At 43.2% G+C, this 27,621-nt stretch overlaps 5 protein-coding genes across 5 annotated transcripts in view; 2 read left to right on the top strand and 3 right to left on the bottom strand.

Annotated features, from left to right (window-relative positions):
* The window catches only part of bsnb (bassoon (presynaptic cytomatrix protein) b), a 40,358-nt gene extending 34,842 nt beyond the window's left edge, over positions 1 to 5,516 (bottom strand). The window contains exons 1-2 of the mRNA XM_061292057.1: positions 5,203 to 5,516; positions 1,211 to 1,595 (exon numbers count right to left, since the gene is read on the bottom strand). Of these exons, the coding sequence (XP_061148041.1) occupies positions 1,211 to 1,595; positions 5,203 to 5,384 (567 nt within the window). The 5' untranslated portion in view covers positions 5,385 to 5,516. The remainder of the gene's footprint in view (positions 1 to 1,210; positions 1,596 to 5,202) is intronic.
* A 559-nt stretch (positions 5,517 to 6,075) lies between these two features.
* On the bottom strand, positions 6,076 to 11,632 carry bap1 (BRCA1 associated protein-1 (ubiquitin carboxy-terminal hydrolase)). Its single transcript, XM_061290656.1, has 17 exons — positions 11,433 to 11,632; positions 11,148 to 11,177; positions 10,977 to 11,031; positions 10,584 to 10,716; positions 10,373 to 10,492; positions 9,884 to 9,945; positions 9,641 to 9,783; positions 9,477 to 9,555; positions 9,274 to 9,397; positions 9,037 to 9,178; positions 8,792 to 8,961; positions 8,344 to 8,474; positions 7,789 to 8,252; positions 7,403 to 7,635; positions 7,232 to 7,324; positions 7,068 to 7,140; positions 6,076 to 6,879 (listed from the first exon to the last, which is right to left on the bottom strand). Exons 1-17 carry the CDS (start codon positions 11,467 to 11,469, stop codon positions 6,746 to 6,748), a joined length of 2,223 nt encoding a protein of 740 aa, XP_061146640.1. The 5' UTR covers positions 11,470 to 11,632; the 3' UTR covers positions 6,076 to 6,745.
* Positions 11,633 to 11,674: 42 nt separating this feature from the next.
* Positions 11,675 to 20,465, top strand: rad54l2 (RAD54 like 2). The gene is made up of 22 exons (XM_061290655.1): positions 11,675 to 11,970; positions 12,618 to 12,848; positions 12,986 to 13,241; positions 13,377 to 13,513; positions 13,603 to 13,743; positions 13,907 to 14,139; positions 14,203 to 14,385; positions 14,484 to 14,617; positions 14,686 to 14,882; positions 14,952 to 15,294; positions 15,382 to 15,559; positions 15,649 to 15,846; positions 15,940 to 16,058; positions 16,134 to 16,249; positions 16,379 to 16,478; positions 16,561 to 16,766; positions 16,834 to 17,006; positions 17,094 to 17,290; positions 17,377 to 17,561; positions 17,679 to 17,768; positions 17,843 to 17,935; positions 18,146 to 20,465. Exons 2-22 carry the CDS (start codon positions 12,668 to 12,670, stop codon positions 19,114 to 19,116), a joined length of 4,431 nt encoding a protein of 1,476 aa, XP_061146639.1. The 5' UTR covers positions 11,675 to 11,970; positions 12,618 to 12,667; the 3' UTR covers positions 19,117 to 20,465.
* LOC133161923 (transmembrane reductase CYB561D2) lies at positions 20,453 to 22,354 on the bottom strand. The gene is made up of 3 exons (XM_061290658.1): positions 21,929 to 22,354; positions 21,805 to 21,842; positions 20,453 to 21,452 (listed from the first exon to the last, which is right to left on the bottom strand). Exons 1-3 carry the CDS (start codon positions 22,059 to 22,061, stop codon positions 20,949 to 20,951), a joined length of 675 nt encoding a protein of 224 aa, XP_061146642.1. The 5' UTR covers positions 22,062 to 22,354; the 3' UTR covers positions 20,453 to 20,948.
* A 685-nt stretch (positions 22,355 to 23,039) lies between these two features.
* rassf1 (Ras association domain family member 1) lies at positions 23,040 to 27,399 on the top strand. Its single transcript, XM_061290657.1, has 7 exons — positions 23,040 to 23,208; positions 24,086 to 24,518; positions 25,087 to 25,211; positions 26,080 to 26,184; positions 26,438 to 26,720; positions 26,790 to 26,905; positions 26,975 to 27,399. Exons 2-7 carry the CDS (start codon positions 24,251 to 24,253, stop codon positions 27,122 to 27,124), a joined length of 1,047 nt encoding a protein of 348 aa, XP_061146641.1. The 5' UTR covers positions 23,040 to 23,208; positions 24,086 to 24,250; the 3' UTR covers positions 27,125 to 27,399.
* Positions 27,400 to 27,621: the final 222 nt, after the last annotated feature.

Raw genomic sequence — 27,621 nt, 5'->3', positions numbered from 1 at the left:
GGCCAATTTCATCAACAAAGATTAAAGCTACTAAGATATGTTTCAGTGAGAGAAAAGTCAAATCCATTCTAGGTACAGTAGGTTAGAGCGCTACTGTTAATCTTCAGATTTCCAGAGGAAGGTCGCTTTCACTCTGTGTTGCTCTCTCGGCATCTGACAAGCTCACCAAAGCTGCGGCATAACATCCACCTCCGCAGTCCTCCACGCTGCCACGTTCTCCTCCTCTGCCTGCCATGAGCTATTCTTTACTGTCTCCCTTTCGCCCATTTCTCGCACAACGCCAACCCCTACACTTACTACACCAAGTGCAATCAACCTTCACCAACATTTGTCACCTGCAAAAGCGATGCGTGAACAATTTCAGATCTATATGAATCATCCCAAAAAATAGAAAAACCCATTCTGATGCAAACAAATATATCCTCAGACCTTTGTAATCACGATCTTGCAAAGCCGTACACTCGCATATTACGTCATAACAATTGTTTACAGTAAATCTATGGTTTGCAAAGGCAACCTTTCACACTTCACATCAAGTACATATTTATTCAACCTGCAGCTGCTCTAGAAGCCTTCAGGTCAACTTAAGTGACGGCGGATCTTGGCTGTAATGTTCAGCGTGAATCATTGGGGATGATGTAAAACTTTGAGACAGACGACACAGCCAAACTTGACTTGGAGTCACAGTGAAGCATAGTCTAATTCAAATTAGCCGAGTGATTTATTTTCGGATGAAGGCGAAAGTCTTTGTCCTCTACCTGTTGACAGGAATGACGCTCAAGATGCATTTCAATGAGGAACTGTTCAGTGAGGCTATAAAAAAAGTTTTATTTGGTCAAAGCTCAGGGCATCATTTGGATGCTCATTAGTGTCTCTCAAGAAGGATAGCGCTACCAATTCCAAGGGTTACGTACAGTACATTATTTTTAGTAACCTTAGACATATGATTGGTGGTGAGTAGATTTTATTTATGTCAACGGAAGATTCTAATTGTCAAGAGAAACTTTTTCTAGCATTATGATTTTTGTGGACGTATGCTGGAAATCCTCAATATGCCTTCTGTGTCTTATTTCCCAGAACTGAGGCGACCATTTTTACTAGAATCCAAGAAATTAGATTCATACTCACTCAAATTCAGTTTGGAAAATCTACTTTATTTTATGACTATCTAGATGGCTGGGTATGATGAAAAACAAGTTGTAGTTCTTACCTCAGTGAGGTGAGGGTTGGGGTTGAAGCCACACTGGTTGCACACGGTGGAGCGGCACAGTGTGCACGTGTTGAAGCTTGGCCTGTCGTCACCAGTGCCAGTCAGGTCGGCCGTCTTACAGACGGGGCACAGCTTGCTGCTGGGCATGGGTGCTATTTGAGGCACAGAATAAGGAGAGGTAGGGACGCTGCCTCGGTCCGGGGATACCGAAGGAGATCTCCCAGTCCGGCCGCTGCCCACGTCCACGTGGAGGCTCTTCCTGGACACGTGACCCTGCTCCCCGTAGGATGGGGCAGACTGTGGGGTGTCATGGGAGGCTAGTCTGTCCCCTGTCCCATGACTGATGTGGACTCCGGATTTTGGCCCCTGGTCTGACGCAGGTGGCCTGAAAGAGAACATACATGTGAGCCAGAGCCTACCCCGGTTAGGCAAGAGGCGGGGCTTCATAAGTCACTGCAAATCATCACCATAGCAACCGTTTTAAATTACGAGGGAAAAATGACAAGTGCAAGAAGGAGTAATGGGTGGAAAGAATAAATCCTTGCTGTTTTTAGAACAATTACGTTTGACAAATTGCTTCTACACTCGTACTATTGCATTTTAAAACTCACAGCCCATAAATTGACACGCGCACACTTGTAGCAAGCTGCATTTATTCTGTTCACTTCCAATCAGAACTTGTTTACGACAACCGCGCCGCTTATTTTGACAGTAATTTGTGGAAAAGGAGCTTCAGGAATGGGCTCACTAGTCTTTATTGATGATGTAACTCATAATGGTCACAGCAGAATAAATTGTGGCGTCTACAATAAACATCATTTCGTCTGGCAATTTACAGAAAATAACAAATCGGGAGAAGCTTCATTATGCAACATGATAATGGAAACTCATTTCATCAGGACTACCTCAACAGGTTTTCTGCATCTCGCTAGAACTCTTTCAACCTGTCCCCGTACTTCAGTACGACATAAAAGAAAATGTTTGGTGACTTTGTCAGTCTGGCCTTTGGGCTTTTTACGGTATTCTCAAACAAGTATGGAGGAATTTGCTTGTCATAACAACTTAGATATGATATTGTCATGGCCGTCATCTTCAAAGACATTCTCAGTATCAGTTGAGGCTCCGTGGTCTGAGTAGAGTGGAGATAAAGGCAGGAATAAAGGAATTAAAATAGAGCGTTAGCCACTGTGAGTCACTGTCACTGAGCGACTTGGGTCGCTGCACAACTTTTTGCAAACCATCACTGCTCTGTTACATTTCACACTGACAGGGTAACCATTACTAATATATCTGCTCCGAGCTACAACTGGACTGGATAAAAGAAGATCAAACTGACGAGAAGACAGATATTATGAGGGGAGAATGACGTCTACATTTTATATGTTCACATATTTGATTTTGACAAAATGAGAAGACACTTGACCAGTAAAAATGAAATATGATATAAAAGGAAGCGGTGATAAGCGTTCCTCCATCCATCAGCAAATGGGAATCCACATAGGAAAACATCTCATTTTATGTCTATAGTTTTATGTCTATGGTTTGACAAATTGCTTCATAGCAAAGTGCTTACTGAGAGGTTTGAAAACCGCCACTCTTGTAATGGGGGGTCGTTAATGAATTGTGCTCTTGTCTGCAAGCGGAGTGAACCTTCTTTGTCTCGCTAAGGTGACGGTGCATTTTTTGTATACGTCACACAACATTGTACATTGACAATGCATTTACAGGTCGTTTGGTAAAGTGCTGCGAGCCAAGCCACCAACCCGCAGTGAGTCAAACGCCCATCGGACCCACTCAAAAGCCTCAAAACAGTTTGATGAAAGACTAATGCATTTTTTGGTTGAGTGCATTACAATTATTCTACCAGTATCAAATTCATATGTTCACTCCCACATACTGTATTATAGGGCAAAGGTGCAAGGAAAGAACCATTATTTTACTTTAAAAGGGTGGGAAAAAAAATACCGTAATTTTCGGACTATAAGTCGCGTTTTTTTCAAAGTTTGGGTGGGGGGGCGACTGGCAAGCAATTTTTCAAATGTATATTTTTTCAAGATGTTCTTATTTTGATGTTTACTGGAATCCTCCAAGCTTACTTCCAATTAGAAAAGTTGTAGCTTACAGTTTGGATTTGAAATATATCAATCCTGGAACTAATTTGACACAGGTCCTGAGCAATTTGAAATTGAACAAGACTTTGAAATTAAGTTCTGGCTGTTTTTTAATTATATCATGTTACATCATGTTGTTGTTGTTTTTTTATTGGGAATTAACCGGCCTCACTGAGACGATTGTTCTGCTCACACGATTTGTATCAGCACGGTTTAGTCAAAATAGTGACATTTGGCAGTGGACAGTTGGGCAAAACCCAAACTTGGACAAACATTTTCTGTAATGATACGAGCTGGGCCATCTGCAATCTAAAATTATCATGCGCATTTGGAACAATGCGTTTAAAGAGCAAAATTAATACTGCCTTCCATAAACTGGTTTGGAAGGTGTTACATAATCTTCTTGATATATCTATTGTGCGTCCTCATATTGTCATAAATAATAACTGCTTTTGCATTATTTCTTTGAGTTGTGACTAACATTTGGCTTCGGGACAGTGCTTTCATTGCGTGACTTCAATTAAATATGAGCTGCCTTGAAATAAGATCACATCCATAATTGTTGTTTGTAAAATATAACATTGCTTTACTTACATTTGATATTAAAAATAATAATCCCAGGTGATTTAAAAGAGGTTAGATCCAACCAGGACTAGCCAATCACAGAGCACAACCATTCACACTAACAACACCGGTAAACACAATGTAAGTTATGTTTCTTTTCATCATTGGGCCGCCGCGTGAAAAAAAATCCTAATTACAGCAAAACTAGTAGCTGACAGTTGGCCACTCATAAAAAGTAATCACACATAGCAGCACACTGTAGCCTACAGCGCCACAGTTCAGTCGCATTCGGCCCTTTTGCCTGGTGCGTAGCGGCCCTTAAAGCGGCCTTTTTCCAAATCAACACATATATGCAGAGCTCCAAAAACCATTCAAGAGATGATATCCGCCTTTCTCTGCCCCCCATGAGATAATGTTACACCTCACTTGACACCAATCAAGCCATTACTAGCTATGAAAAACCACGGGATGAGATGCAAGTGTTTCATTGCCGTCTTGTTGATATGTGTTACATCAGATTATATAAGCGAGGGTTATCTCTCTGACACACCCACACAAACTAGAGCGCTATGCATGATTAAACGCAAACAATAATTGATTTTAAGGACTACTGTGCAGACATGGTGTATTTCACATAAAACCATTATTCCTGCGCTTTGGTGGTAAACAATTCCCAGTGGATGCAGAATAATTTGGAGTGTGAGTTGATAGATTAAGCAGCCTTGGCATGTGCTCAACAATGATGCTGTCAGACTTGTACATTTGTCATCTTACACAGCAGTGACACAACGATCCAGACGTTGCCTCAGCAGGCGAGGTAGAGTTCTCGGAATGACTTTGACATTTTATGGAAATGTTGCCGAGGAAATGAAGGAAACTGAACGCTCACTTTTACTCGAAATCGCGTCACATCGTTGCGGAAATCACCTGCACAAATGTGGCTCATTCATTCATGATTCCATAGCGAAGCCCGAGGACAGGCGCCGTGAAAAGGGGCGTAGAAATGCCCGTATGAACGCCAAACTGTTTTACGTTGTACTGATGTTCAAGTCGAAAGAGCCTGTATGCTAACACGTTAGCGATGGCTAATAAGCAGGTTGTTTGGGGGGGGGGGGGGGGGGGGCGAAAAGACAGCAAATTTCATGTCAGGGTGGGTGGCGAATTGAGTTGACAAGGTTATTGAAATAAATAATTAAGCACCCATTCAAGTCTATCTCCACACGCAGTCGCTCGGTGCTACAGCTCCAGTCCACGCAAACCACTCGCCGCGTAACCTCCCTTGTCATCTGACCACACTTTTTTAGCTCGATCGGCTACCTGTTAATTCCCGGGCCGGGTCCAGTGCCACTTCCTCCGGCAGGCGCTCCATTGCTCGGCTTGGTGAGCTGTCCAGAGTCGGCTGGTGCTGAAATGGAAGCCGGAGTACCCGCAGCAGGAACGGTGCATGGGCCGCCTTGTCCCGCCTGTCCCTCTCCTTCCATGCTCGCCTCGTTCCCCATCGTGTCGGCAAAGGTTCGGAGGGAGAGAAACGATGTCGTAGACGGTTCTTCGGCCGCGGGAAGAACTCGTATAAAAGTCAGTGGTGCTCCCCTTCCGCCATCATCGCCTACAATTCAGCATCCCGCACGGAGCACGCGCGCTGGCGGACAGGGCGCGGGAGCGCGCTGACGCAATGGGTGGGAACGTGAGTGCCTAGTACGTGCGCGTTCGCGAGGCTGGCTTATTTTAGGCCACACGCAAATAGCTCTTGAGCTCTTCGTGGCACATGATCGGAATCCACCAACACCTCCTCGAGTCAGACTGCCTCTTTACGCATGATCTGCTTTTTCATTCTTTAAATCGAGAACTATTTCACAGGCTACATTATAGTTATCTTTTCCCTCACAGGGCCGTTATATGACTTTTAAATCATCTACTATAAATTATAAAGGACTTGATGTATAATTAGTTTTCAAATTATAAGTCAAGAAAACGTGTTTGTTGAGAAATAATGATAATGCCAACATTATTATAAGGGAAGAAAATTGACCATTTTGATACAAGAAACATCAAGTAGATGAATTACTTAAACTAGCCAGACCTTGAGTTTCACACCTGTGCTTTAAAGCATTTGATCTGCATGCATTTTTAAAAATAAATAAAACGTAGACTCTTTAGAAAACCAAGAAAAAAAGAAATATAAAAAGAACAGACGGTTGGAATTGACTTTATTTCAGTATGAAATGGCACCCACATCGGTAATAACACTTGAGCTCAGGTAGTTCCTGCTGCTCAGAGTTACATATAAATATGCACAAGACACACACATACAAATATGCACATTCTTACTTCATTCTGAGATATATTTTAGGTTAAAAAAAATGACAGGATATTATTGACTTTTTACAGAAAAATAAGAATATTGCAAGTTGAAAATGTCTCCCCAAAATATCTTATTAATTAAAAATATCCATAAAGGATTGCATTATTTTTTTTATCTAGCAGAAGCATTTTCATGATGTATAGACATTGAATATTTTACATTTGGGGAAAAAAAAGAAAATCTGACTATGATCATGAGTCTGGAGAAGCTGTGTCCAAAAACTTTGTGTGACCAAAAAGAGCATTCAAGTTCACTAAATTCATTTTCTTTGCTTTCATATGTACAAATGGTAAATGTCAGTTTACATTGTCACTAAAAAGGTCTTGCATTTATACTCACATTGTTTAAAAAAATCTGAGCAAATAATTAGCTCAGTTCCATGAAGATTACGAAACTGGGACTAAAACGCCACAATGAACTTGACAACATGATGAAGTTCAGGAGGGTGGCGATTTCTGTTTTACCATGATAATTGCGATTGATTCTTACAGCTTGACATTACTGGCGCTTGGCCTTATAAGGTCGGGAGCGTTTCCTGCGATCGGGCTTCCTCTGTTTGTGCAGGCGGCCGATGCTCACTCCCTGTCGGCGACGCACCGAAATGTTCTGCTCAACCAGGCTGGCGAGCATCCCTGCAGAGATCAACCAATTTAAAGTGAAATTAAACAGCAGAAGGCCACGATAGGACTCGTTTTGTTTTTTGTAGGATGCAAATTGTTTTCAAATGATCATTAGTGCGCATATTTTTGGATACGTGAGGCAAGTTAGTGCAGTAACATTCACATGGATGGAATCAGACGAACGAGAGGACGATATTTACCTTCTTGGGCCAGCATTGATATAAAGGTGCAAATGAATTCATCATAATTATGCGTCCTCCTCTGATCGTCAATCTGCATAGAGGAAGACAAACATTTGAATGAAAAGCCAATACGGACTGCCAGCCAAATTACACTCAAGCGGTTGTGAGTATATTAAACCCACTTTGTATTTCTTTCTTTTCTCCACTTCCTCCTTTAGAGAGACTTCATAATTGGCAATGTCTGCCTCCACGCACTTGAGCAGTGCAAGCAACTCCTGCAATTGACAGAATGGTGTCTTTGTTATGTTATTGCGCTCTAAACGCACAGCAGAAATGCTCATTTTTGGACTTACTTTGGGTGAGTACTTATCCCCCAGGGGCTTGCTGTCAGCGGCAGGCTCGGGGGCGTCGAGCTTTTCCTTGCTAGGTTTCACATCTTTGCCATCTTTGTTTTCCTCCTCTTCCTCTTTTTTCACCGCCACAGATGGTCCCTTGTCCTTCTCATCTGTCGTTTCCTTCTCAACTTGATCTTTGTCCTTTATCTTCTCAGGACTGCAAGGCGGCTTAACTGCATCTAAAGCCACATCTATAGAAAAAATTTGGACTATGTAACGTTGAACAATTGAGGAGAACAGAGACGAGAATAAATGGCCGTGTGGGGTTTTTTTTTCCATGCAAGCTCATACTGTATAGTATAAAAGTAAAGCTGACGTGATATCTAAAGTACATGAATACTAACCAGATGGTGGAAGAGAATAGATGACTCCATCCTCCAGTAGATGTAGCAAGGCCATACTGACAGACGGACCCAGTTCTCTTACAGCACGATTATGTCGGGAGTCTAGTCGGAGCAACTCGTCTTCTCCGAACAGCACGCGTGACAGATGGGATGCTACGGGACTAGACGGACGTGTGGCGGCTTGCGAGCGTGCGGGTGAGCGAAGAGGCGAGTTGAAGGCGCTGCCAATCTCCGAGGCCGTGTCGGTGCTCTCGTTGCTGGGTGTGGGTGAGGGCTGCGAAGCCGACGTGATGCAAATGCCGCCCGTGCGGCCTTCGGTGCGCACAGAGAGCGGTGTGTTGAGGGATTCTTTTTTTTGGGCCTCCTTCTTCAGTTTCTCAGCCAAGACACCGAGAGCGATCTGGCTCTCCATTCCGGTTACGACCCTTGCTGTTCGTGATCGCAGACTTGCCTTTCGCCTGAACCTTAAAAGGAGAACGTTTAAAAAAAGTGAAATGGGACATCTGTAAAGCAAAGAGTCAAAGAAGAGGAAGGATCAATCAGGAGGAGAGTAACCTTGTTGATGCTCCAGCAGGTTCCGTGACTTCCTCCTCATCCTCATAGTCATCTTCGTCCTCGGAGTATGCTGCTCGTACGGGTCCCAGCACTCGAGAACGTCCGACGCCGGCAGCGAGATCCTCCTCTTCCTGTCAATCAAAGCATCCGCATTTTATGGCTTGCAACAGCTGAAGTGCAGCTGAAGTGCTTTCAACGCATGACAGATGCTTTAAAAAAAAAAAAAAAAAAATTCCCAACATTGGCTAACATTGTCCTATAGATGGCAGTATTTATCATATAAATACTTGATCTGGCATTCAGATTCATATCAGTCCATTATTTTTCCATGTGTCACTGCATGCCATTTGTTGGTTCCTAATCATACAGAACTGTTGCTCCATATTTGCAAAAAGTGAGTATGCATTAAAGATTTAAGCGCATTGGACAACCCCCCTCCGCCCCTCACCTGCATCGGTGACTTGGCGTAATTGTGATTGTCGAGGAAGGCGGGCAAGCGTTGAACGATTGGATTGACGACTTGCTGTGAGCCTCCTCCGGGTGCTTTTCCTGTGGCCTTAGTGTTTCCTGAAGAAATGGGGGCAGCTTTTGATTTCCCTCTTGACTCATCAACGGAATCTATAAAGGAGATAGTATTGTATTTAAAATTCCTCCTTTTGGTGTCTAAGAAAAACAATTTCAAAGAATAGGCACCAGGAGAAGCTTGATCAACCCCTTGCGATGTTACTAGCTTCACTTCTGCTTCTTTCTTGATTGAATTGGTGCTGCTGTCAAGTGCGGAAGAGTCCTGCTGCTTCTTGTCGTGGACAAGTTCAGGTTGGGTAAGTCGGATCATCTGCAGACACAACAAAATTCATTATTTTCTTACATGTAAAATGCTTTTGATAAGGTCCAAAAGGAGAAAGTGTGCAAAAAATATCTATTTCCTACCTTCTGTAGACCTTCCAGAATAGTCTGTCGATTCTTCTTTAACACCTCCAGTTTGGACTCGTACTTCATCCTACGATCCGGCACCACTGCCATCAAGTTGAAGCGGATGTCGTGATATGGCTCGCTGAGAACGAGAGGAGCAGAAGCGCTGGCAGTGAAGCTTGAGGAGACGCTTATTAGCATCGACTGCTTTCAACACTCACCCGGCAGTAGCCAGGCCGATCCTCTCCATGATAACCCGCCGAGCCTTATCCGTCCATTCCTCCTCCTCTCCCCATGGGCCTTAAAGAGTTCAGCAAACAGCAATATACATTCTTTTTTACAACCTTCCAAGTGCTAGAAGTAAAATAGGTACAAGCAATTTTACCGTGGTCAATAGGGTAGGCCTTGAGCCCGTCAAGCTCAAAGAGGCGATCTTTGATGGGGACATAGCTCACAAAGTGGAAGGCCTCCATAGTTCGCACTGCGCTAATCCCATTCTGTTTCTCTGGCAGGTGCCGAGGCTCCGGTCTCCATAGAAACAGAGGGAGAGAGAGAGAGAAACCGTTCTCAAGAAAAAAGATTACAACATCGGACCAAATCATTTGCAAAGTGTAATATTATATCCTACCGGGCATGACTGTTATGTGCTGTGGCCAGCTCTGGGGCATTTCCGATGGCATAACCTTTACTCTGCAAATTAGATGCTATTTTAGACTGCTACGTAATGTTAGCAAGAGGAATCACATGCTGTCCAACACACTTACAGATTCTCTTTGGAACATTTTCGAGCTGTCGTGCACATGAACTCATTTCCTGCCAGCCCAATTAAAATGGATCTTTGACGTCTATATCCGCCAATGACAGTGAATGAATTAACTCTCTCAGACCCATACTCACATGAAATGACACTCCGATGCCATAATTTAATTATTGATATTCAAGAAGTTGCATGATTGTATTTTAAAATGCTTTCATTTCAATTGCATTTTTAAGAAAAAAAAAAAAGGGAGGATGTCATATGAATAAAGTTCTTCCATTTAAAGTGGTCCCGGGGGGGACAGTTTGAAAATAGATCAATTAAATAAAAAAGAAATGAATAAAAATAAATCTGACATACCTCTGGGCTGAAACCTTTTGTGAAAGCTTTCATGCGACTTAGGGTGGTGCCAAGCTCGACACCGCTGCAATTCAGAAGCACACTCAGCAAAGCATGAGTGGCACATGAATTTGGTATCAGCTAAAGTGAGAGAGAAAAGAAAAAAAAAATACAGGAAGTGAGAATTCATGTTATTTCGCTAATGCGATTCAAAATGTTGCTTTTGTGATACCTGATGTGCAAAGAACATATCATTAACTATCTCCTCATCAATGACAGAGGTTTCATCCACCAAAGTATTCACTTTCCTCCGGGATCGGCGCTCCTCAATCCACTTAAATAGAAAGATGAAGCCATAAACTGGGCTGAAAAAGAAAATGAAACATTCCTCAAATGTTCAAAATGACAAACTTTTACATATGGGTATATAGGAGATGTATTACATGTGTCTGAGAGGTTTCCAGGACTGTTTTCACCAGATACATATTTCAAACCCAAACTAGATCATTTGTGACACTTTCGTGATGCACCGCATAGAATCTTAGCATTGCATGAGGGTCTCAGGTAGAGCAATTTTTTCTCATTGTACAAATTCATTAACCCACGTTGCTTACAGAACACATACCTTTGACACTTGCTTTGAAGATCATATATTTCCTCGACCTGTACACCTTTAATACCTGCAAGAAACGTGAAACACCTAATTGACACCTTTTTTTGAGTAAAGAATGAAACGGGTTTGTTGCAGTACTGTCTTTAATATAATGCAAGACAACATAAAGGTTGAACTACTCACCAAAATCTTCGACTAGCAAAGTGAACAATCCTAATAATGGGGGGGAATATGCAATTAACCCAAAGTTTGATAACTCATGACAGAAAGACAATAAGATCACTGTATATTGCGTATAACAGGGAAGATGATGGAGCTCGATTGCTCCCTAAACGAATGCTAAATAAACCAAACTACGCTTGATGCATAGTCGTGTCCGTATCATCATACAATCGGAGATGAGCATCTTGAATAAATATCAAACGGCCGCTATCGTAACATTGGTGTGAATCTGTTGAAATAACTCACCTGGGTCGCTCTCGAGCTCCAGCCACCCTTTGTTCATGTTTACGTTTGCACTTGATGCAAGCTACCATTTAAGCGGTTTTATTGTTCACGTCCATTGGCGAAGAAGGAGCGATCTTGATCGCGTCGATCTATTCGCCAAACAACTACAAGCTGAAGATAAACACAAAAGACAAGAATCGGCCGCCTACAAATTGCGTCATCAACAATCGACGGATTGTCACACAAAAACAATTCTAATCCATTTTTTTTTTATGGGAATGAAAGACCAAAATAAAATGATAGATATGCAGTCAGAAATAAATTTCAAGATTCCCTCATGAAATATAGTGAGCACAAATTACTGAAGACTTTTTTTCTTTTTTCAAACATCGGCGGAACACTACTTTGTTACATGGAACACTCGAAGGAAGGATTACACTGTAACACTGAGGGGGAGAAAATTGGAAATGAGAAAAATCCAATCGCTTTATTTTTACAATTAGCCTGCAAGTGAATTGATCGGTCACTGTGCGTATTAACATCGGCATTTCCACTCACGGTAAGTTGATCAAATATGTCATTATTTATATAGTTAGCGCGTCTGCCTAGCCGAGAATATTAGCAAGCATTGCTGTCGACTAACGTTATCTGTCTCAGCGTAACACACAGCACAAGCACATTTTCATTGTCACAATGGCAAATGAGCCTCGTTGGTTGAGCAAATGTGGATTTCTGCAAAATAAGGCTGGATTGATGTACTGCTTCAATAAACACGAATAGTTGGGGGGGTTGCATTTACGTGCCGTTTCATAACGCGTATTCGTCTGCTGCTTGAGGCAGGAAACAATTGTACTGGAGTTGAATTATTTAAGTGCAGCAAGTGTGGTTGTTCTTCAGCTGTCTTGTGACGTATAGTTTGCTGTAGCTGTATCTTCCAGCGATTTCATTGTGGATTGTTTATTCAAATGGAATCAGGAGAAAATGAGATTAAATTAAATAATTTAACGACAAATGTAAACGTTCTGGTATCAAAGTAAGGTTCAAGTGTGTTACTTGGGTATAGCCCAAATGTCAAATAATCATGCCAATTCACACGTCTAGTAAAATATTCTAGGCATAGATCCATCAACAAAACGATTTTGACTTGGATTCGTCACAGTTGTATGTCGCATCAACTTTTCTTTCAAATGTTTTGGTTCTTTTAAGACCCCTGATGAAGGTGTGCAGGTAATACTTTGAGAGCCCCGTAAGACGCCATGTCTGAAGAGGCCCTTTCAGAAAGTGACCTGGAGGGTAGCCTTAACAGTGAAGAGGATTACCAGGAAAATGATGAAGAGGACGACAATGGCGATACGGAGGAGGGAGACGAGGAGGACGAGGAAGAAGACGAGGATGGGGAGGATGAAAACTGTGACGATGATGAGGATCTCAGTTTGGGTGAGTGTTTCTTTTCCTCAAGATCTCATGGGCAGTTTGAATTAGCTGATTATGTCCTCAATTCAGGTCACACAAAAACAGATGCCGCTGAAATCAGACTCAATCGGTATAATCCTGATTAACTGTTCTCTTCAAAGAAAAACCTGCTAGTGCAACCTCAGCTACCTCTGGAGATCCTTCCTCGGAGTCACGCCCCGGATCCCAGCCGTCCTCCAGGGCGCCCTCCAGACCAAACTCTCGCTCTCAACCTCCGGGCAGCCCTGGCAAATCGAGTCAAAGCAAGACACCTTCCAGCAAATCAAAGAAACAAAAAGCTTCTAAAGTAACCAAATCTTCCAAGCTTTCAAAACGCTCCAAGCTTACAAAGCCTGCACACATGAGGAAAAATATCAGGTGCGTGCTTTTATAAATATAATGATGATGAGTTAGCTGAGAGGTTGAAGCATAGTAACTGTACATGACTGTAGCGATTCTTAACCTATTTGGAGATACCGAACCATTGCTGACGTTATGGTTTGACTCCAACAGAAAGCTACTGAAGGAGGACCAGCTTGAGGCTGGAACCAAGGCTGCTCAACAGGAAGAGATGGAGAGGCGGAAGCGTCTGGAGCAACAGAGGAAAGACTTCCCTACACCTGCTCCAACTTTATTAGAGTCCCAACTAGGTTCACGATTATTTCACATCACTGTTTATCATTTTTCAGAGTCCTTAAATTCAACTAATTATTTTTTTGAAATGCCATCCTTCCAATAGTGGGCCCAACATCCTTTTTTGGAGAGGTCTCTCACTTGGTCCCCGCCCTTCTCGGCAAGCAGGATGTGATCTGCTTGGACAGCAGCGGTGATGAAGATGAAAGCATGGAACCAAAACTCCCTGAGCTGGCTATTAGAGATGGTAAATCAGATAGTAGTTCTTGGCGCCGTATGTATGTGGTATGTGTGTGTTACTTTACTCAATAAATACCGCACCTCAGATTGACTAGTACTTGGAAAAACAATTCATGAAATAATTCTATTTTAATGACACTGACTCATGGCTCTGTTTATGGACGGCGCAGATATAATTGAACTGAGCTCCGGGGACGAAGACACCTTGCAGATAAGCAGCGAGTCGGGCGATGAGGACGACGAGAGCCCCGGCGGCACAGAGGAGAGCAGCGGAGCGCACATCAATGACGCTCTGAACTTGCCTGATGCCCAGGGCCGCGTGATGGTTAATATCAACCACCCCGCGGAGGAAAAGGACATTTATCTCGCACCGCAGCTGGCCAAGGCTGTCAAACCTCACCAGGTAATGCCAAGAATTTCCTCCAGTGTGTCACTGTGACATTCTTTCCACTTATCTTTCCCCCAGATTGGTGGTATCAGGTTTCTGTATGATAACTTGATTGAGTCGCTGGAGCGTTACAAGAGCAGCAGTGGTTTTGGTTGCATCCTCGCTCACAGCATGGGGCTCGGCAAGACATTGCAGGTCATTTCCTTCATTGACATCCTGCTGCGGAATACCGAGGCTCACACCGTTTTGACAATTGTTCCTGTGAGTATTTCGAGTGGGGACTGCGTAACTTTGGCTCTTTTTTTTTTTTTTACCTTCATAAAATGATTTAGCTTCAACTCATGTTGCCGAAATTCTAGGTGAACACACTTCAGAACTGGCTGGCAGAGTTCAACCTGTGGCTCCCACCGCAGGAAGCGCTTTCCCCCGACACCGACCCCAATCTGTTTCTCGGACGTTCATTCAAAGTTCAAATTCTAAACGATGAGCACAAGTATGTAAGCACGCCACGACACGTCCCGATGTTTGCTCTGTTTGTCATCGTCCACGTGTGTCCGACAGAACTACCATGGCACGGGCCAAGGTGGTGGAGGACTGGAGCCAAAACGGAGGCGTGTTGCTAATGGGCTACGAGATGTACCGCCTTCTCACAATGAAGAAGAGTTTTGTCACAGGCAAGAAAAGGAAATCAAAGAAGCCTGTCGGGCCTGTCATCATTGATCTAGATGAGGAAGATAGACAACAAGAACTCATGAAAGGTGGGCAGAACTCCCATCAATGTATGTTTCATATACAAGTGCAAATCAATACATTCAATTTATATTTAGGTATCGAAAGGTCCATTCTACGACCCGGTCCGGATGTGGTGATCTGTGACGAGGGCCATCGCATTAAGAACTACCACGCCAGCACGTCACAGGCTCTGAAGAATATCCGTTCGAGGCGCAGAGTGGTTCTGACTGGTTATCCGTTGCAGAACAATCTCATTGAATACTGGTGCATGGTTGATTTTGTCAGGCCGGACTTCTTAGGCACGCGGCAGGAGTTCAGCAACATGTTTGAGCGGCCCATTCTGAACGGGCAATGTATGGACAGTACGCCTCAAGACGTTCGCTTGATGCGGTACCGTAGCCATGTGCTGCACAGCCTGCTGGAGGGTTTTGTCCAGAGGTGAGCAGGTTCCCTCGGCAGTCTATTTTTGGAAGAAAAATAGCTAGCGCGCACGTCCATTGTCTTTTTTCATTTCCGGCTTTACAGACGAGGCCACGATGTTCTGCAGGACCAGCTTCCCATCAAAATGGAGCACGTGATCTTGGTGCGGCTATCTCCCGTACAGAAAGCACTTTACACCGAGTTTATGACTCGCTTCAGAGAGGCAGGAAATAATGGTTGGCTTGGTCTAAACCCCCTTAAAGCCTTTTGCGTATGCTGCAAGGTAAGACTTTCAAATCAAACGTTCCCCGCCATGCAGGATTGCATCATGTGACTTTGATCAATACATTTCTTTTTCTGTCTTCACACTAGATCTGGAATCACCCAGACGTGCTTTATGAAGCTGTACAAAAAGAGAATCAGGCAAACGAGCAAGACCTGGACCTCGACGACATTGCCGGCGGTCCCAAAGGCAAAGTGTCGGAGTCCGGCAACAGCAAAGCCAGTAACGTTCCGCCGCTGCTCAATCCCTTGCAGGATCGAAGCAATCAAGTCATCACTTATGAATGGGTACCACGTGACCTTCATAAGCATTCGCTCTAGCCACGACTCCTTTGAAAAACGCCCAGTTGTCATTTACAGACGCTCTTCTTTCTGTCACAGGCAAAGGAAATCATGTCAAACTACCAGATAGGACTTCTGGAAAATTCTGCCAAAATGGTGCTGCTCTTTCATTTGATCGATGAAAGCGTCAGAAGAGGAGACAAGATTTTGGTCTTCAGGTAAAGATTTGAAATGAATTTGTTGCTCAAATAAGCTCATTCACTTGGTCTAATATCTCCTGCCTGCCTTGCCAGTCAAAGCTTGTCCACCCTAACAGTCATTGAGGACTTCTTATCAAAGAGACCCATTCCATCACAAGACGCCGCCGAGTCTCAGAACCCCAACTGGGTTCGCAATGTCAATTATTATCGTAAGTTTTGCGTTCTTCCAAGTCACAATGAATTGACGGTGTAGCAGCGTACAACACTAGGAGGAGCACTGATCATTAAAAAATAGATGAACTGCTGTTTGAATGTAACAAAATAATGTCTTTGCGTAGGACTGGATGGGAGCACTTCTTCCTCTGAACGAGAGCGGCTAATTAATCTGTTTAATGACCCAGAGAATACTAAATCGTTCCTCTTCCTGCTGTCTACCAGGTGTGTGTCACACTTCTTCCTGCATCATTTTTGTCACTTCTCTTTTGTAAATGTTTTGTCCCAAATGTGCTCCTTCTGCCAGAGCGGGTTGCCTGGGGGTGAATCTGATTGGAGCGAACCGCGTCGTTGTGTTCGACGCCTCCTGGAACCCGTGTCATGACGCCCAGGCGGTGTGCCGGGTGTACCGGTACGGTCAAAAGAAACCTTGCTACATTTACCGCCTGGTTTGTGATTTTACCTTGGAGAAGAAGATCTACGATAGACAGGTCTCCAAACAGGGCATGTCCGGTAAGCAATCGAAATTGTTTTCCCCGCACTGGCCGAGTTCAATGCTTGAAACGCCCGTTCATTGCAGACCGCGTCGTGGATGACCTGAACCCGACGCTGAACTTTACTCGAAAGGAAGTGGAGTCACTGTTGCATTTTGTTGAGGAGGAACCTGAAGCTAACAAGATCGATATGAGAGATTTGGAACAAGAGCCGGTCATTTATGCAGCCTGTCAGCTTTACCCGCACTTCATCACTAAAGTACGATGACCGTCCTGTTGTGTGATTGAGCTGACGGTTTGTCGGATACGTTTAGAAGAGTCTCTTTCTCTCCTTTTGTCGCGACAGCAACCTTTCCAACACGAATCTCTGTTAGTGGACCGGAAGGAATCCAAACTGACCAAAGCGGAGAAGAGAGCGGCCAAAAAAAGCTACGAGGATGAAAAGCGAGCCTCGGTGCCCTACTCTCGTCCTTCCTACGCGCCTTATTATCCAAGCAGCAACCACGCGCTCGCCAACTTACCTGCCTTCAGTCAACGCGGCTGGTGAGTTCCAAGTCAGCCTTTTGTCGTATTTGATGGAGCAGCTCGCAAACGTGGCTGCGTTCGTTTTTCAACGTTCTTATTTCCAGGCGTGCTATGGCCCGGCCTGACGACAAGCCAGTAGCGAGCGTGAGGCCCATCCAGTCAACCCCGATCCCCATGATGCCTCGCCAAGTTGTCATGGGCATGGCGGGAGCGAGCTCTCCTGGCAGTTTACCGGTCAATTTCCTGCAGAAGGCCGGAGTTTACGTTCAGCGCATTGTCACCACAACTGGTACTGTGTCAAATCCATCGTAGCATGCAATTGGTTAACATTCAATATGTAGTTTTGGTAATCATTTTTGGCCCGAGTTCCAAAATGTATTTTCATGTTCTGTGTAAAAATCTCCAGACATCCTCATCCCGGGAACCAACAGCACAACAGATGTCCAAGCTCGAATTCGCGCTGGCGAGAGCATCCATGTGATCAGAGGATCGAAAGGTGGATGTAACAATCATGTTTGTTATGCGTGTACTGCGTCCATCATCTGATGTTTTTTTTTTTTTTTGCTACAGGTACTTACATAAGGACGAATGATGGAAGAATTTTTGCAGTCAGATCTGGAAAAATCAGTCGGCCTTTCGCCGGGGGCGCCACTGTTTCAAGAGGTACACACGCATCGTGATTTATTGTTGCAATTAAACAACCGGTTTTGCCTGTTGTTATTCTGAGTAGAGGGAGGCGAGTGGAGTTTTTTCGCACCAGTGGCTGAAGAATATAAATGATCAGACCGCAATACATTTTCTTCATGTTTACGGATGGGATTGTTATTTTGCTAAATGTAGCTTTAGGAAAATGCTTGTCCTTCCTTTCCGCAGATGGCCAGCGATCTGTGATCCATCCACTCAGTAATGGCTGCGCATCCCCCGGGGAGCAACTGCAGCACTCACCTGACAGCGACGTCGACGTGGAGCAGCAGTCCTCGTCCCCCTTGAACGCCGAGCTTCTTCGTGAGCTCAGCCACTACGCGGCATCCACCAGCGACAGCGCCGGCGGCGCGGGAAACCAACTCTCCGATGTGTCCGTCGCTGCCACGGGAGATGGAGGCAGCCTGATTCCAGATCTCCGGCCTCCGCTCGACGACGACCTGCTGAGTTCCAGTTTTGAGACGCAAGCGGTGAAACGTAAGCACACTGAAAGTCAAGGCGCCACGGCCAAACGGACTTCGGCCGCATCGCATTTTCCCGGATTGTCCTTGAATTCCAGTGGGCTCAGTTTTCCACCAGTGAGTCTGAACTCTTCCTCACTGTTGGGGAACCTGGGGCATATGACTCACCCTCTTCTGATGGGTGGAAGCAGTGGGTCCTCATTCCTTCAGACGCCGGGACAAACACTGGCCGACCTACAGAACATGTTCCCTTCCGCACCGGGCAACGGACAACTTCCTCCCCTCTCGTCATCGGCTCTACCCACAGCGCTTTCCCCGTCCTCCAACACCATTCCAATACCGTCTGCATCATCTTCGGCGACTACTTCCTCACTGCCGTCAGGTTCTCTGCCACCATATTTGATGAGCCCCAATGTGGCGGGCCTGCTTTCATCAGGCTTCCCTATGAACTACAGCCAGTCGTTGCTACCCGAGCCCCGGATGTTTCCTGGCCCTCTTCTCTCCGGGTCGGCGGGCTTCCCCGCAGCAAACTCGGCTTTGAATACGTCCGGCTTCCTCTCACATTACAGCAATCCAACATCCAGCCTGTTAGGAGCGGCTCTAACCCAACCTGACAGGTATCAGAGTGCGGAGAATGGTGATAGTTCAGATGATGATGTCATAGAGGTGACGGGACACTGAATATTCACACAGGAGCCGACGGACACAAAGTTTAATTATGGTGAGACTGATCAAAATGGGATGTGATTTGACAAATTATAGTCCTGCTAAAATTGATCCTTCAGGTTTTATTTCAAACCACGCAAAAACTCACCGAAGGTCATATACTATTTTGACAGCCCAGATATTGAGGGGAAATAATAAAAAAAAACATCCAAAAACTGAAAGATTTCAGTCTGCCGAAATGTGTAGCATCCCCGGTTGAAAAAATTGTGGTTCCATGACTCGTCATGTAGATATCTGTAGATAACAGTTCTTGTCTCAAGTTAAATTCTGTTCAGTGTGTAGGAAGGTGTGTAATTACAGCATATATGAAGATAACCGATACGTTGGTTTTATTATGATTTTGGGAGGGGGTCACTTTTTTCTCATCAACACCCAAATGAATGTATCTTAACTTGCCCTAAGTAACACACTCTAGTGTTCTGTCATACTTAGCCTTAAATAACACAAAGAGGTCTTGAGTGCTCTGATTTTTAACTCGGTACTTTTTTTTTTTTTTTTTACTATTGTGATAACAAATGTGAACACGCTCTTGTTTCCTACAACAAGAACCAATAGCAACAATTTGCGAAGCCTTGCGGAAAGCAAACATTTCCAATCATGGTATGCGTGTATTCCATGTCAAGGTCTCCATCAGAACATTCACACTCGGTGGTCAGGTGGCGCTGTGGGCTTCGCCAGCTAACCGGTTGCAATGGCTTCCTGTGTAAGTAGTTCCTGTTAGTGGTGTGTTAGGTCTCTTCTGCTCTCGAGCCATGTGTCTTTTTTTATGTTGTGATGACACTGCACTGGTGTTTAGATTTAGGAATCTGTTTGCAAAACAGGCTGACATGGTGGTTTTATTAGCCTTTAGAAAAGATGGGAGAGCATGGGACTATAAAACAAACTGTAAAGATAGTTTTACAGTAGATTGATTGTGGGGGGTGGGGGGGGGGGTTCAATATTTTTTTTTTCTCAGCCAGTCTTGGAATCTTGTAAAGTGGCTCTGAAAGGTGGATAATGGAAAAGATGCAAATCCCATGTCTATATTTGTACTCTTGAAGTTGGCTATCATTGCTTTATGTTTAAATCTGTTGTTTCATGTGTAGTAATATCCTCATGGATTGGATATTTAATTTTTTTTTACTTTTTATAATTTCATCATGTACTCCTAATAGTAGCTTCCCTCATTTCAGTGTCTGAAATGTATTTTTTTTTAGTCACCTTTATGTTCTTTTAGGTGGCTGATCCATGCCACACAGACAAAAGCAGAAAATGGCTGTTATCAATGTTATTTTAAAATTAAAACACTCTATTGTGCGAATAAACAGTGTTTTCTTTTTAATTAAATGACAGAATGGCATCTGAAAAACGTAATTTTTGCCCACGCTTGTTCAGTTCTTGGTCCGTAATACCATAATGAAGAACCACTCAAAAATTCAAATAAGGTCCTTGTGGAATAAAAATGTATTCATGAGAATTGTCAGAAATTTAAGATCTTGGTGTGCCAAACATAACGCCGGCATTAACATTTTTAATTTATACTGCAGCCTTCATTTGTCCCACGTGGTTTAACAACTCTTGCTGTACTTGAAAGTACATAGAAATGTACAAAAAAAACACAATTCTTTAAGAAGTCAAGTACACCGTGAACATTTTTAAAAAAAATAAAATAAATTTGAAAGAAATTTTGTTCAAATGTAGGGAGTAAATGTATAAAGTCATCAGGAAAAATAAATACCAAGTAAACTACAGGTATTTGAAAAATCAACAAAGCACATCAACAAAGCTTTGTATTTGAACTCTGTTACTCAGGACTGGAAACGTTTCTTTGCCACGTAAGCACTGGTGACTTGATTCATGATGACGAGGGCACAAAGAACAGGACAGAGTGCCGCCAGGTACCAAGCAGCATCACCGACCGATTTGGTGAACCACCCAGAAGTCAAGCCGAGGAGCAGGCTGACGCTGCCAAGCAGGTAGGTGACCAGTCCTGCCGTCGCGTGGTACCTCTTGATCTTTGCAAGTGACCAGCCTTTGACCAGAGAGTGGTAGATGAGGGGCAGGGCGGCCAGCGACTGGACTGCTGCCGCGCACACCGTGATCACGCCCAGTAGGCCATGCCAGCTAGTGAAGTGAGACTTGCCGTGCAGGTGTTTGTTGTAAAAGATAGTTGCCAGGCCGAGCGTAGCGCACGTCACGCAGGCGCACTGAAGCATCCAGTGCACCCGACCTTTCACCTTGTGAGAAAACTTCTTCATGAGGGATCCATGGGGTGAGAAGAGGAGGACGGCTTCTGTCATGAAGAAGGAGAACTGGTGGAAAGGAAAACAATACTCAGCTCTGCATTTGTCAGGTCCACCTGTTCAATCTAATGATGAGTCAAATGCAGAACTGATATGTATTTTATGAATGTTATTTTGCTTTGAATCATGTGTTTCTAATATTTTACCCCTTTCATGGTGCATTCAAATATAGTAAGATGATGCAACGTAGTGCAATAATAATCATGTATGGTAATTACTACATCACCGATTTGTCCAAAAAATAGTCATCATCAAGCTCATGACATTCTTGTATTGAGGCGCACCAAATCATCATTGGCCAATCACAGCAATGCAAATGTGTCACGTGTTTGAACCTTTATTTTGAAGCGATCCAACTTACTGCTAGTGTCATGAGGAAAGGATGCCAGGAAAACCAACCTGTAGAAAGTTACACCAACCGGTCAAATATACGTATAATACATATAAAGAGGAACGTGTGTTAGTTTGGTAAATGGCTCACTTACTTGTACCAGGTCGTGCCAGGACAGCGACAAAGACCGTGAGGATGACGACAACAAAGTGTGTCAGCACTGCGGAAGCTACTCGGGCGAAAGCGAGCAATCGAGGTTCCGTTTCTGCCTCTTTGGTTTGGGTCATGTTCGACAAAATAAAAATGTGACGACAAAATTTAATTTTGACGGCTTTTGATAATCCTCACACGTCTCCGTGTCACCCAGAGCTCCTACAGAAAACGATACAGGAATCAAAGATACCTCCGAAAGACAAATACTACCATTAACAGTATCAAGAAAGGTTTTTCAATTAAATCTACACGACCAAACAACGGAAATATTACAGCAGCGTAATTGGTATTGTAAATGGACATAATTTAATTTGTTGCGTTGGCAGAGCCATGCCGACCGGTCTTAAACCTAATCGAAGTACTTCCGGTTAGCGTTTCATAATAAAGTGACTTTTGTATTATTACTTCCGGTCAGTGCTTTCTATCTGTCCGTTTCTCTTTTTATCTATTTATTCAACCAGGTAAACTGAACAGTAGATACAGTACATCTCAATTCATAATCTCCCAATTTTAACTTCTACCAGTAAGGTCATGGCAGTGACTATTACCATGTTTAACAACATCCTGTTTCCTATGTGCGTATTTGAATGAATTAATATATTAATTGATTGAATTACCACATGATGAATGTGCTTCATTCACAAAAATATCAATAAAATTCAGCCCTGGTGCCTGTAGGCTACTGCACGTTAGATTGGACTGAATAAACCATTTCCAGTCAGCTGTCCTCTGGGTATGTTTATTGTGCTCCAATTACTGTCAAATATGTTTGTGACAATTTGCAATACATATATAAAAAGGCATAGCTGATAGTTATCTGATCTCCATATTGGAGCCTTGAGGGGATTTCTCTCTGTGTGATGTCCAAATGGGGCAGAATAAAATATTCAACAGATTTAAAATCTTTTCTTCCAGAATTAGAATTTTATGCATTTATATTTAGTAACGGGCTCCACAATATTTACTGGTTGCTGCAGATGATACAAGTAGCAGCAGACAAGACGCTGTGTTGTCTACTGGGATTTCCGACAGAGGGGATTCTTCTCTATATTGGATGCTGGACAGCCATGCGGGATTACAAAGTAATCCCACACTCTCGCATTGTGCATGCGCAAAATGAGGTGAGTGAGTGTCGGAAGGGGACTCATCGACAAATCGCCTTCAATCTCTGCGTCTCCTCTCACTTCAATTCTCCGGGGATGAATTGATCAACTCATCAAGGTAACGTGGTTTTATGTAATCCCGTTGTAGAATGTCGTTTTTGTGTGTTTTACTGTCTATCTGTTTCAACCTAATCCGGTTTGTTAAACGACGATGGGGAGAATATTGTAAAGTTTCTCAGTGTGTATTTAAGAGTTTAAACTCTTATACTCTGCACACAAAAAGTGGTTTTGGACTACAATGTTCTTTTGTTGAATGGTTTAAATGCACCGCGCAGTGACCCACTTGGCACTAATAGATCCCGGGTTGTTCATATGCAACTCACCATGCAGCTCCACTGCAAAACTATGCCGCAAGTTTCACATGCACAATGGCCAGATAGAACACATTAAATTTGGGAATGTAGACGGTTGTTCAAATGCGATACATTGGTAGTTTTCCCAGAATTGCTTAACAGATTAAAAAAACAACAACAATCGCATTACTTTTCAACAAATGGAGAATATAGCCAATGTCTATAATGATGTTTTTTCTTCCTAAAGTATTAAAATAAGGTTGAGTAGTGCTGAAAATTTTCTGACAGTGGGGTCTATTTTTTTGTTTGTGAAGTGATGATTATTTTTTTGACCTGCTTTCCTGCTGGTGTTGTGTTCTTAACAACACATGCTGTTTTTTCAATAAATCATATGCAGCGAATAGTATCGAGACTCACGTTGGGATTGTGCTGGATTATCCTCATCATCATGTCCCACTTTTTGATGTTTTCGCATGAATCCTGATATCAGTCAACACAAGTTAATCTCTTGTTTTGCATATTCTTACATTCTAAATGACAAATATTTCAACTGCACCGTGCTGTCACCGAGGTAGAAGTGAAAGATCACATTGAGGTTTCTGCATTGAAGTGTGATTTCAAGCAGTTGTTTCATCTCCTCAGGGCTGCTGGTGACCTCTGCAGTACATAAAGCTGGCAAGGCGGCCGAGCCAAACCTTGAACTTTTTCCACCCAAATAAACACATGAATGTGTCATGCTGAACTACATTCAGGGAGTTCTCAAATACGGCCACAGCAAGACATGTCCATGACTGGGTTTCCAGCAGGATGTCTAAATGTGAGCTGATTGAGTTAAAGGACCTCAGTGTAAATGATCCCATCGAACTGGCGGCCGCCGAGCCGCGCGCCCCTCCGAGTCAGGTCGGGCATTTCCACATTGTCCGGCTGGTTGGGGACGTCGTCAGCATCGAGGCCCCGTCCAGAGAAGCCGGTGTGGGTCACGACTTCCGGCCTTACGGTCACACTCATCTTACCTGGTGTGACTTATGTGGAGAATTCATCTGGGGTCTCTATAAACAGGCTTTACGCTGCATTAGTGAGTATTCTGCAATTAGTTTTTTTTATTGCAATATCATACAAGAAAAGCTATTTTCAAAGTTTTTGGTCTATTATAGTGGATTTTTTTTGACTGAAAAAAAATCAAATCACACCAGCATATGAGGTTTGTGTGTCAATAGTTAGCAGTAGTACACTGGAGGCGCTGACCTATAAAGCAGAAAGCACTAAATCTGTATCAAACTGGGCAGGATGACAGCTCTGTTTGTCAGCCTGTGTTGAGTCATCATGTTCCTGCAAACGGGAGCCGTGTTGATGATGACGATGATGATGCATCATGAGAACATGCGTGAGTTGATTTGGAGCATTTCAAAATGAATTCAATGCATTTCTGTTACTAAATAAGAGGAAACATAAGGATTCCACAGCCAAAGCTGTCTTATCACTCAAATGCAGGATGCTCCTTGTTACCATACTGTAGCCAAGGGATGTGTTCCATCCACTTGATCTGTCAGGAAAACAAAATCCACAAGCCTTTTAGCGACACTCAGCATGAGCCAAAAAGAGAAAATAATTTTGTCATATTAAAATATACACCCTCTTTGTAGATTGCAGCTACACTTGTCACCACAAATGCCGACCGCTCATCCAGCTAGACTGCAGCGCAGACGGAAGTTTGCCAGCAGGGCAGGCGGATTTCTCAGTCGACTCCATCGAGACGGACACCAACGTGGTGAGAATTCTGAAAATAAATTTTTATTGTGTTTTTTTTCAAATCAGATGAATTGTATTACATTTGTTTCTGTGATTGTTTTTTTCTGAGCAAATGCACATTCTAATTATAAGAGGGTGTGCACACTTATGCAACCACAATATTATTTCTGTTTATTTTTAATTAGTGTCTCAAAAAGATATAATTATGTTGAATACCCACATTAATAGTGGAAAAAGTTTATTTCGGTCTGTTTATTTTAGATCGAAAAACAAATCGCATTCAACGAGGGGTGTGCAGACTTTTTATATCCGCTCTATAAACACTACAGTGTTAAATTGACAATGTCAATCAAATATTAATCTCTTTTTAAAAGCAAAATGGTTGATACATTCATTATATTTGATGATTAAATAGATTGTACATTTAGGTCACAACAAAATGAAGCGCTCGTTTCGAACTGATACATCCATTATCACTCAATCTCCTCCTACACGATGGGAAATAATGTGCTGTTTAACTGGCTCTTTTACGGTGGGTTTTTACGGTCAGGGCGGAGCAAATGTAAATGTGGCGCACAAATAAGTGAGAAATAAAACGCTGAGCTCAGAGTAGTTTGTGTCGTCGCGCTTTCGTAGGAGAAGTTGCACCTTGGAGATGAGTTTGGAAAGCAGGCAAGCATTTAGTGACTCTCGAGCAGCGCTATATTTTACTGCCTGTGGATCTTTTTGTCACAGGGTCAAAAGGAAAAAGGTGAGCTTTGTGTTGATTTTTTTTTAAACAAAAATCTCATTTGTTTTTATTAGTAGACTTCTGCCAAACCTAAAAAAAAAAAAATCCAAACATGTTTTCTGTTTTTACTAAAATGGAGCTGCTGGTTTCTTATTAGGATGAGCAGACGGACTGGCGCAAACAGGAGTTAAGTGTTGGTGAAGTTCATCAGAAGGTCAAGGAGTACAATGCTCAGATTAACAGCAATCTCTACATGATGGCGGTGAGACAATTTACTTCTTTTTCTCATGGCATCCCCAGTTTTGTTTTTGCGATTCTTACATGGAAAACAAATGGTGGGTCACAATGAATTTATCCAACTGTTCAACGTTTTAGTACTTTCTGACTAGTACAGTTCCAAGGATGTCCGCTTTTGTGTAATTTCTTTGTATCTCTGTTGCAACCTTCTGAGTGTACTCTGTGTCACCCTAAACTCAGCTGCCACTTCCCTTCTGCTCCATCTGTCCTCCTTTCAGAATAAAGATGGCTCCTACACTGGTTTTATTAAAGTCCACTTTCAGCTAATCCGTCCCATCACCCTGCCTCCTCCCGAGAGCCCAACAGAGGAGGAGCACCAGTACGGCCGGAGACTGACGCGACGGACATCGTTCTACCTCCCCAAAGACGCTGCGAAGCACTTGCACATAAGCTCCCAAACGAGGGTACGGGAAGTCATCGAGGCTTTGCTCAATAAGTTCACAGTGGTGGACAACCCGGCAAAATTTGCCCTGTTTGAGCGCTCCGATAGGCAAAGCCAAGGTAAGCTATTCGACCCGAAACAAACGCTGCTTGACGATAAGTTGACAATTGTTGTGGTTTGTTCGATAGTGTCCATGCGGAAACTGAGCGACGATGAACATCCCCTCCGGCTGCGCTTGTGTGCAGGACCAAGTGAAAAAGTCTTAAGTCTGGTCCTCAAAGAGAACGAGACCGGCGAAGTGAACGTAAGGTCATACGATAAACCGATACGTTGTTATTTTTATTTATTTTATTTATTGTGTTCTCCTTCACAGTGGGATGCGTTCACTTTTCCTGAGCTGTGCAACTTCCTGCGTATTCTACAGCGTGAGGAAGAGGAACATGTCCGGCAGATAGTGAGACGATATGCTCGTACCAGGGACATGATGAAGCAGGCCATGGCGAAGATTACTGCTCCTGCTTGATGTTAGGGTCGATGATGGCGGGCATTTAGAAATGAAGGGTAATTTATCAGACTTAGAAATGTTTTAATAAAGTTTACTAAAAGGGGAGAGACATTTTTTTGCTGACACACGCCATTGTGAATAGTTTAATTGCATTACTTTTTTTTCAGTGAACAATGCTGCTTTGTTTAGATTATTTATGTTTTATCTCATTGTAGTTGTGTTTTGATTCTGGACAACACTCCTCGCAACTTGGCACTTTAGAGAACCTGTGGAAATGTGTGCTTGTGTGTCTAATAAACTTATTATTATAACTAATCTGTTTATTTTATTCTTGATAGTGAGTTTGTTTGATAATAGATGTGTTAAGATTAGATGTTCTTTTGCCATATATATAAAACATAAATGTCTTCATCATAATCAATACGTTCGAGTGGCTGGCCAGCACTGTTAATGGTACATTGAGCAGTTCGACTCTTGTCCCACAGGGGGCGCTACGTTTCCCTGATGCGCCTTCA

The sequence above is a fragment of the Syngnathus typhle genome, linkage group LG11, assembly GCF_033458585.1.
Source record: "Syngnathus typhle isolate RoL2023-S1 ecotype Sweden linkage group LG11, RoL_Styp_1.0, whole genome shotgun sequence".
NCBI classification, from domain to species: Eukaryota; Metazoa; Chordata; class Actinopteri; order Syngnathiformes; family Syngnathidae; genus Syngnathus; species Syngnathus typhle.
This window is presented reverse-complemented; position numbering and strand designations above follow the sequence as displayed.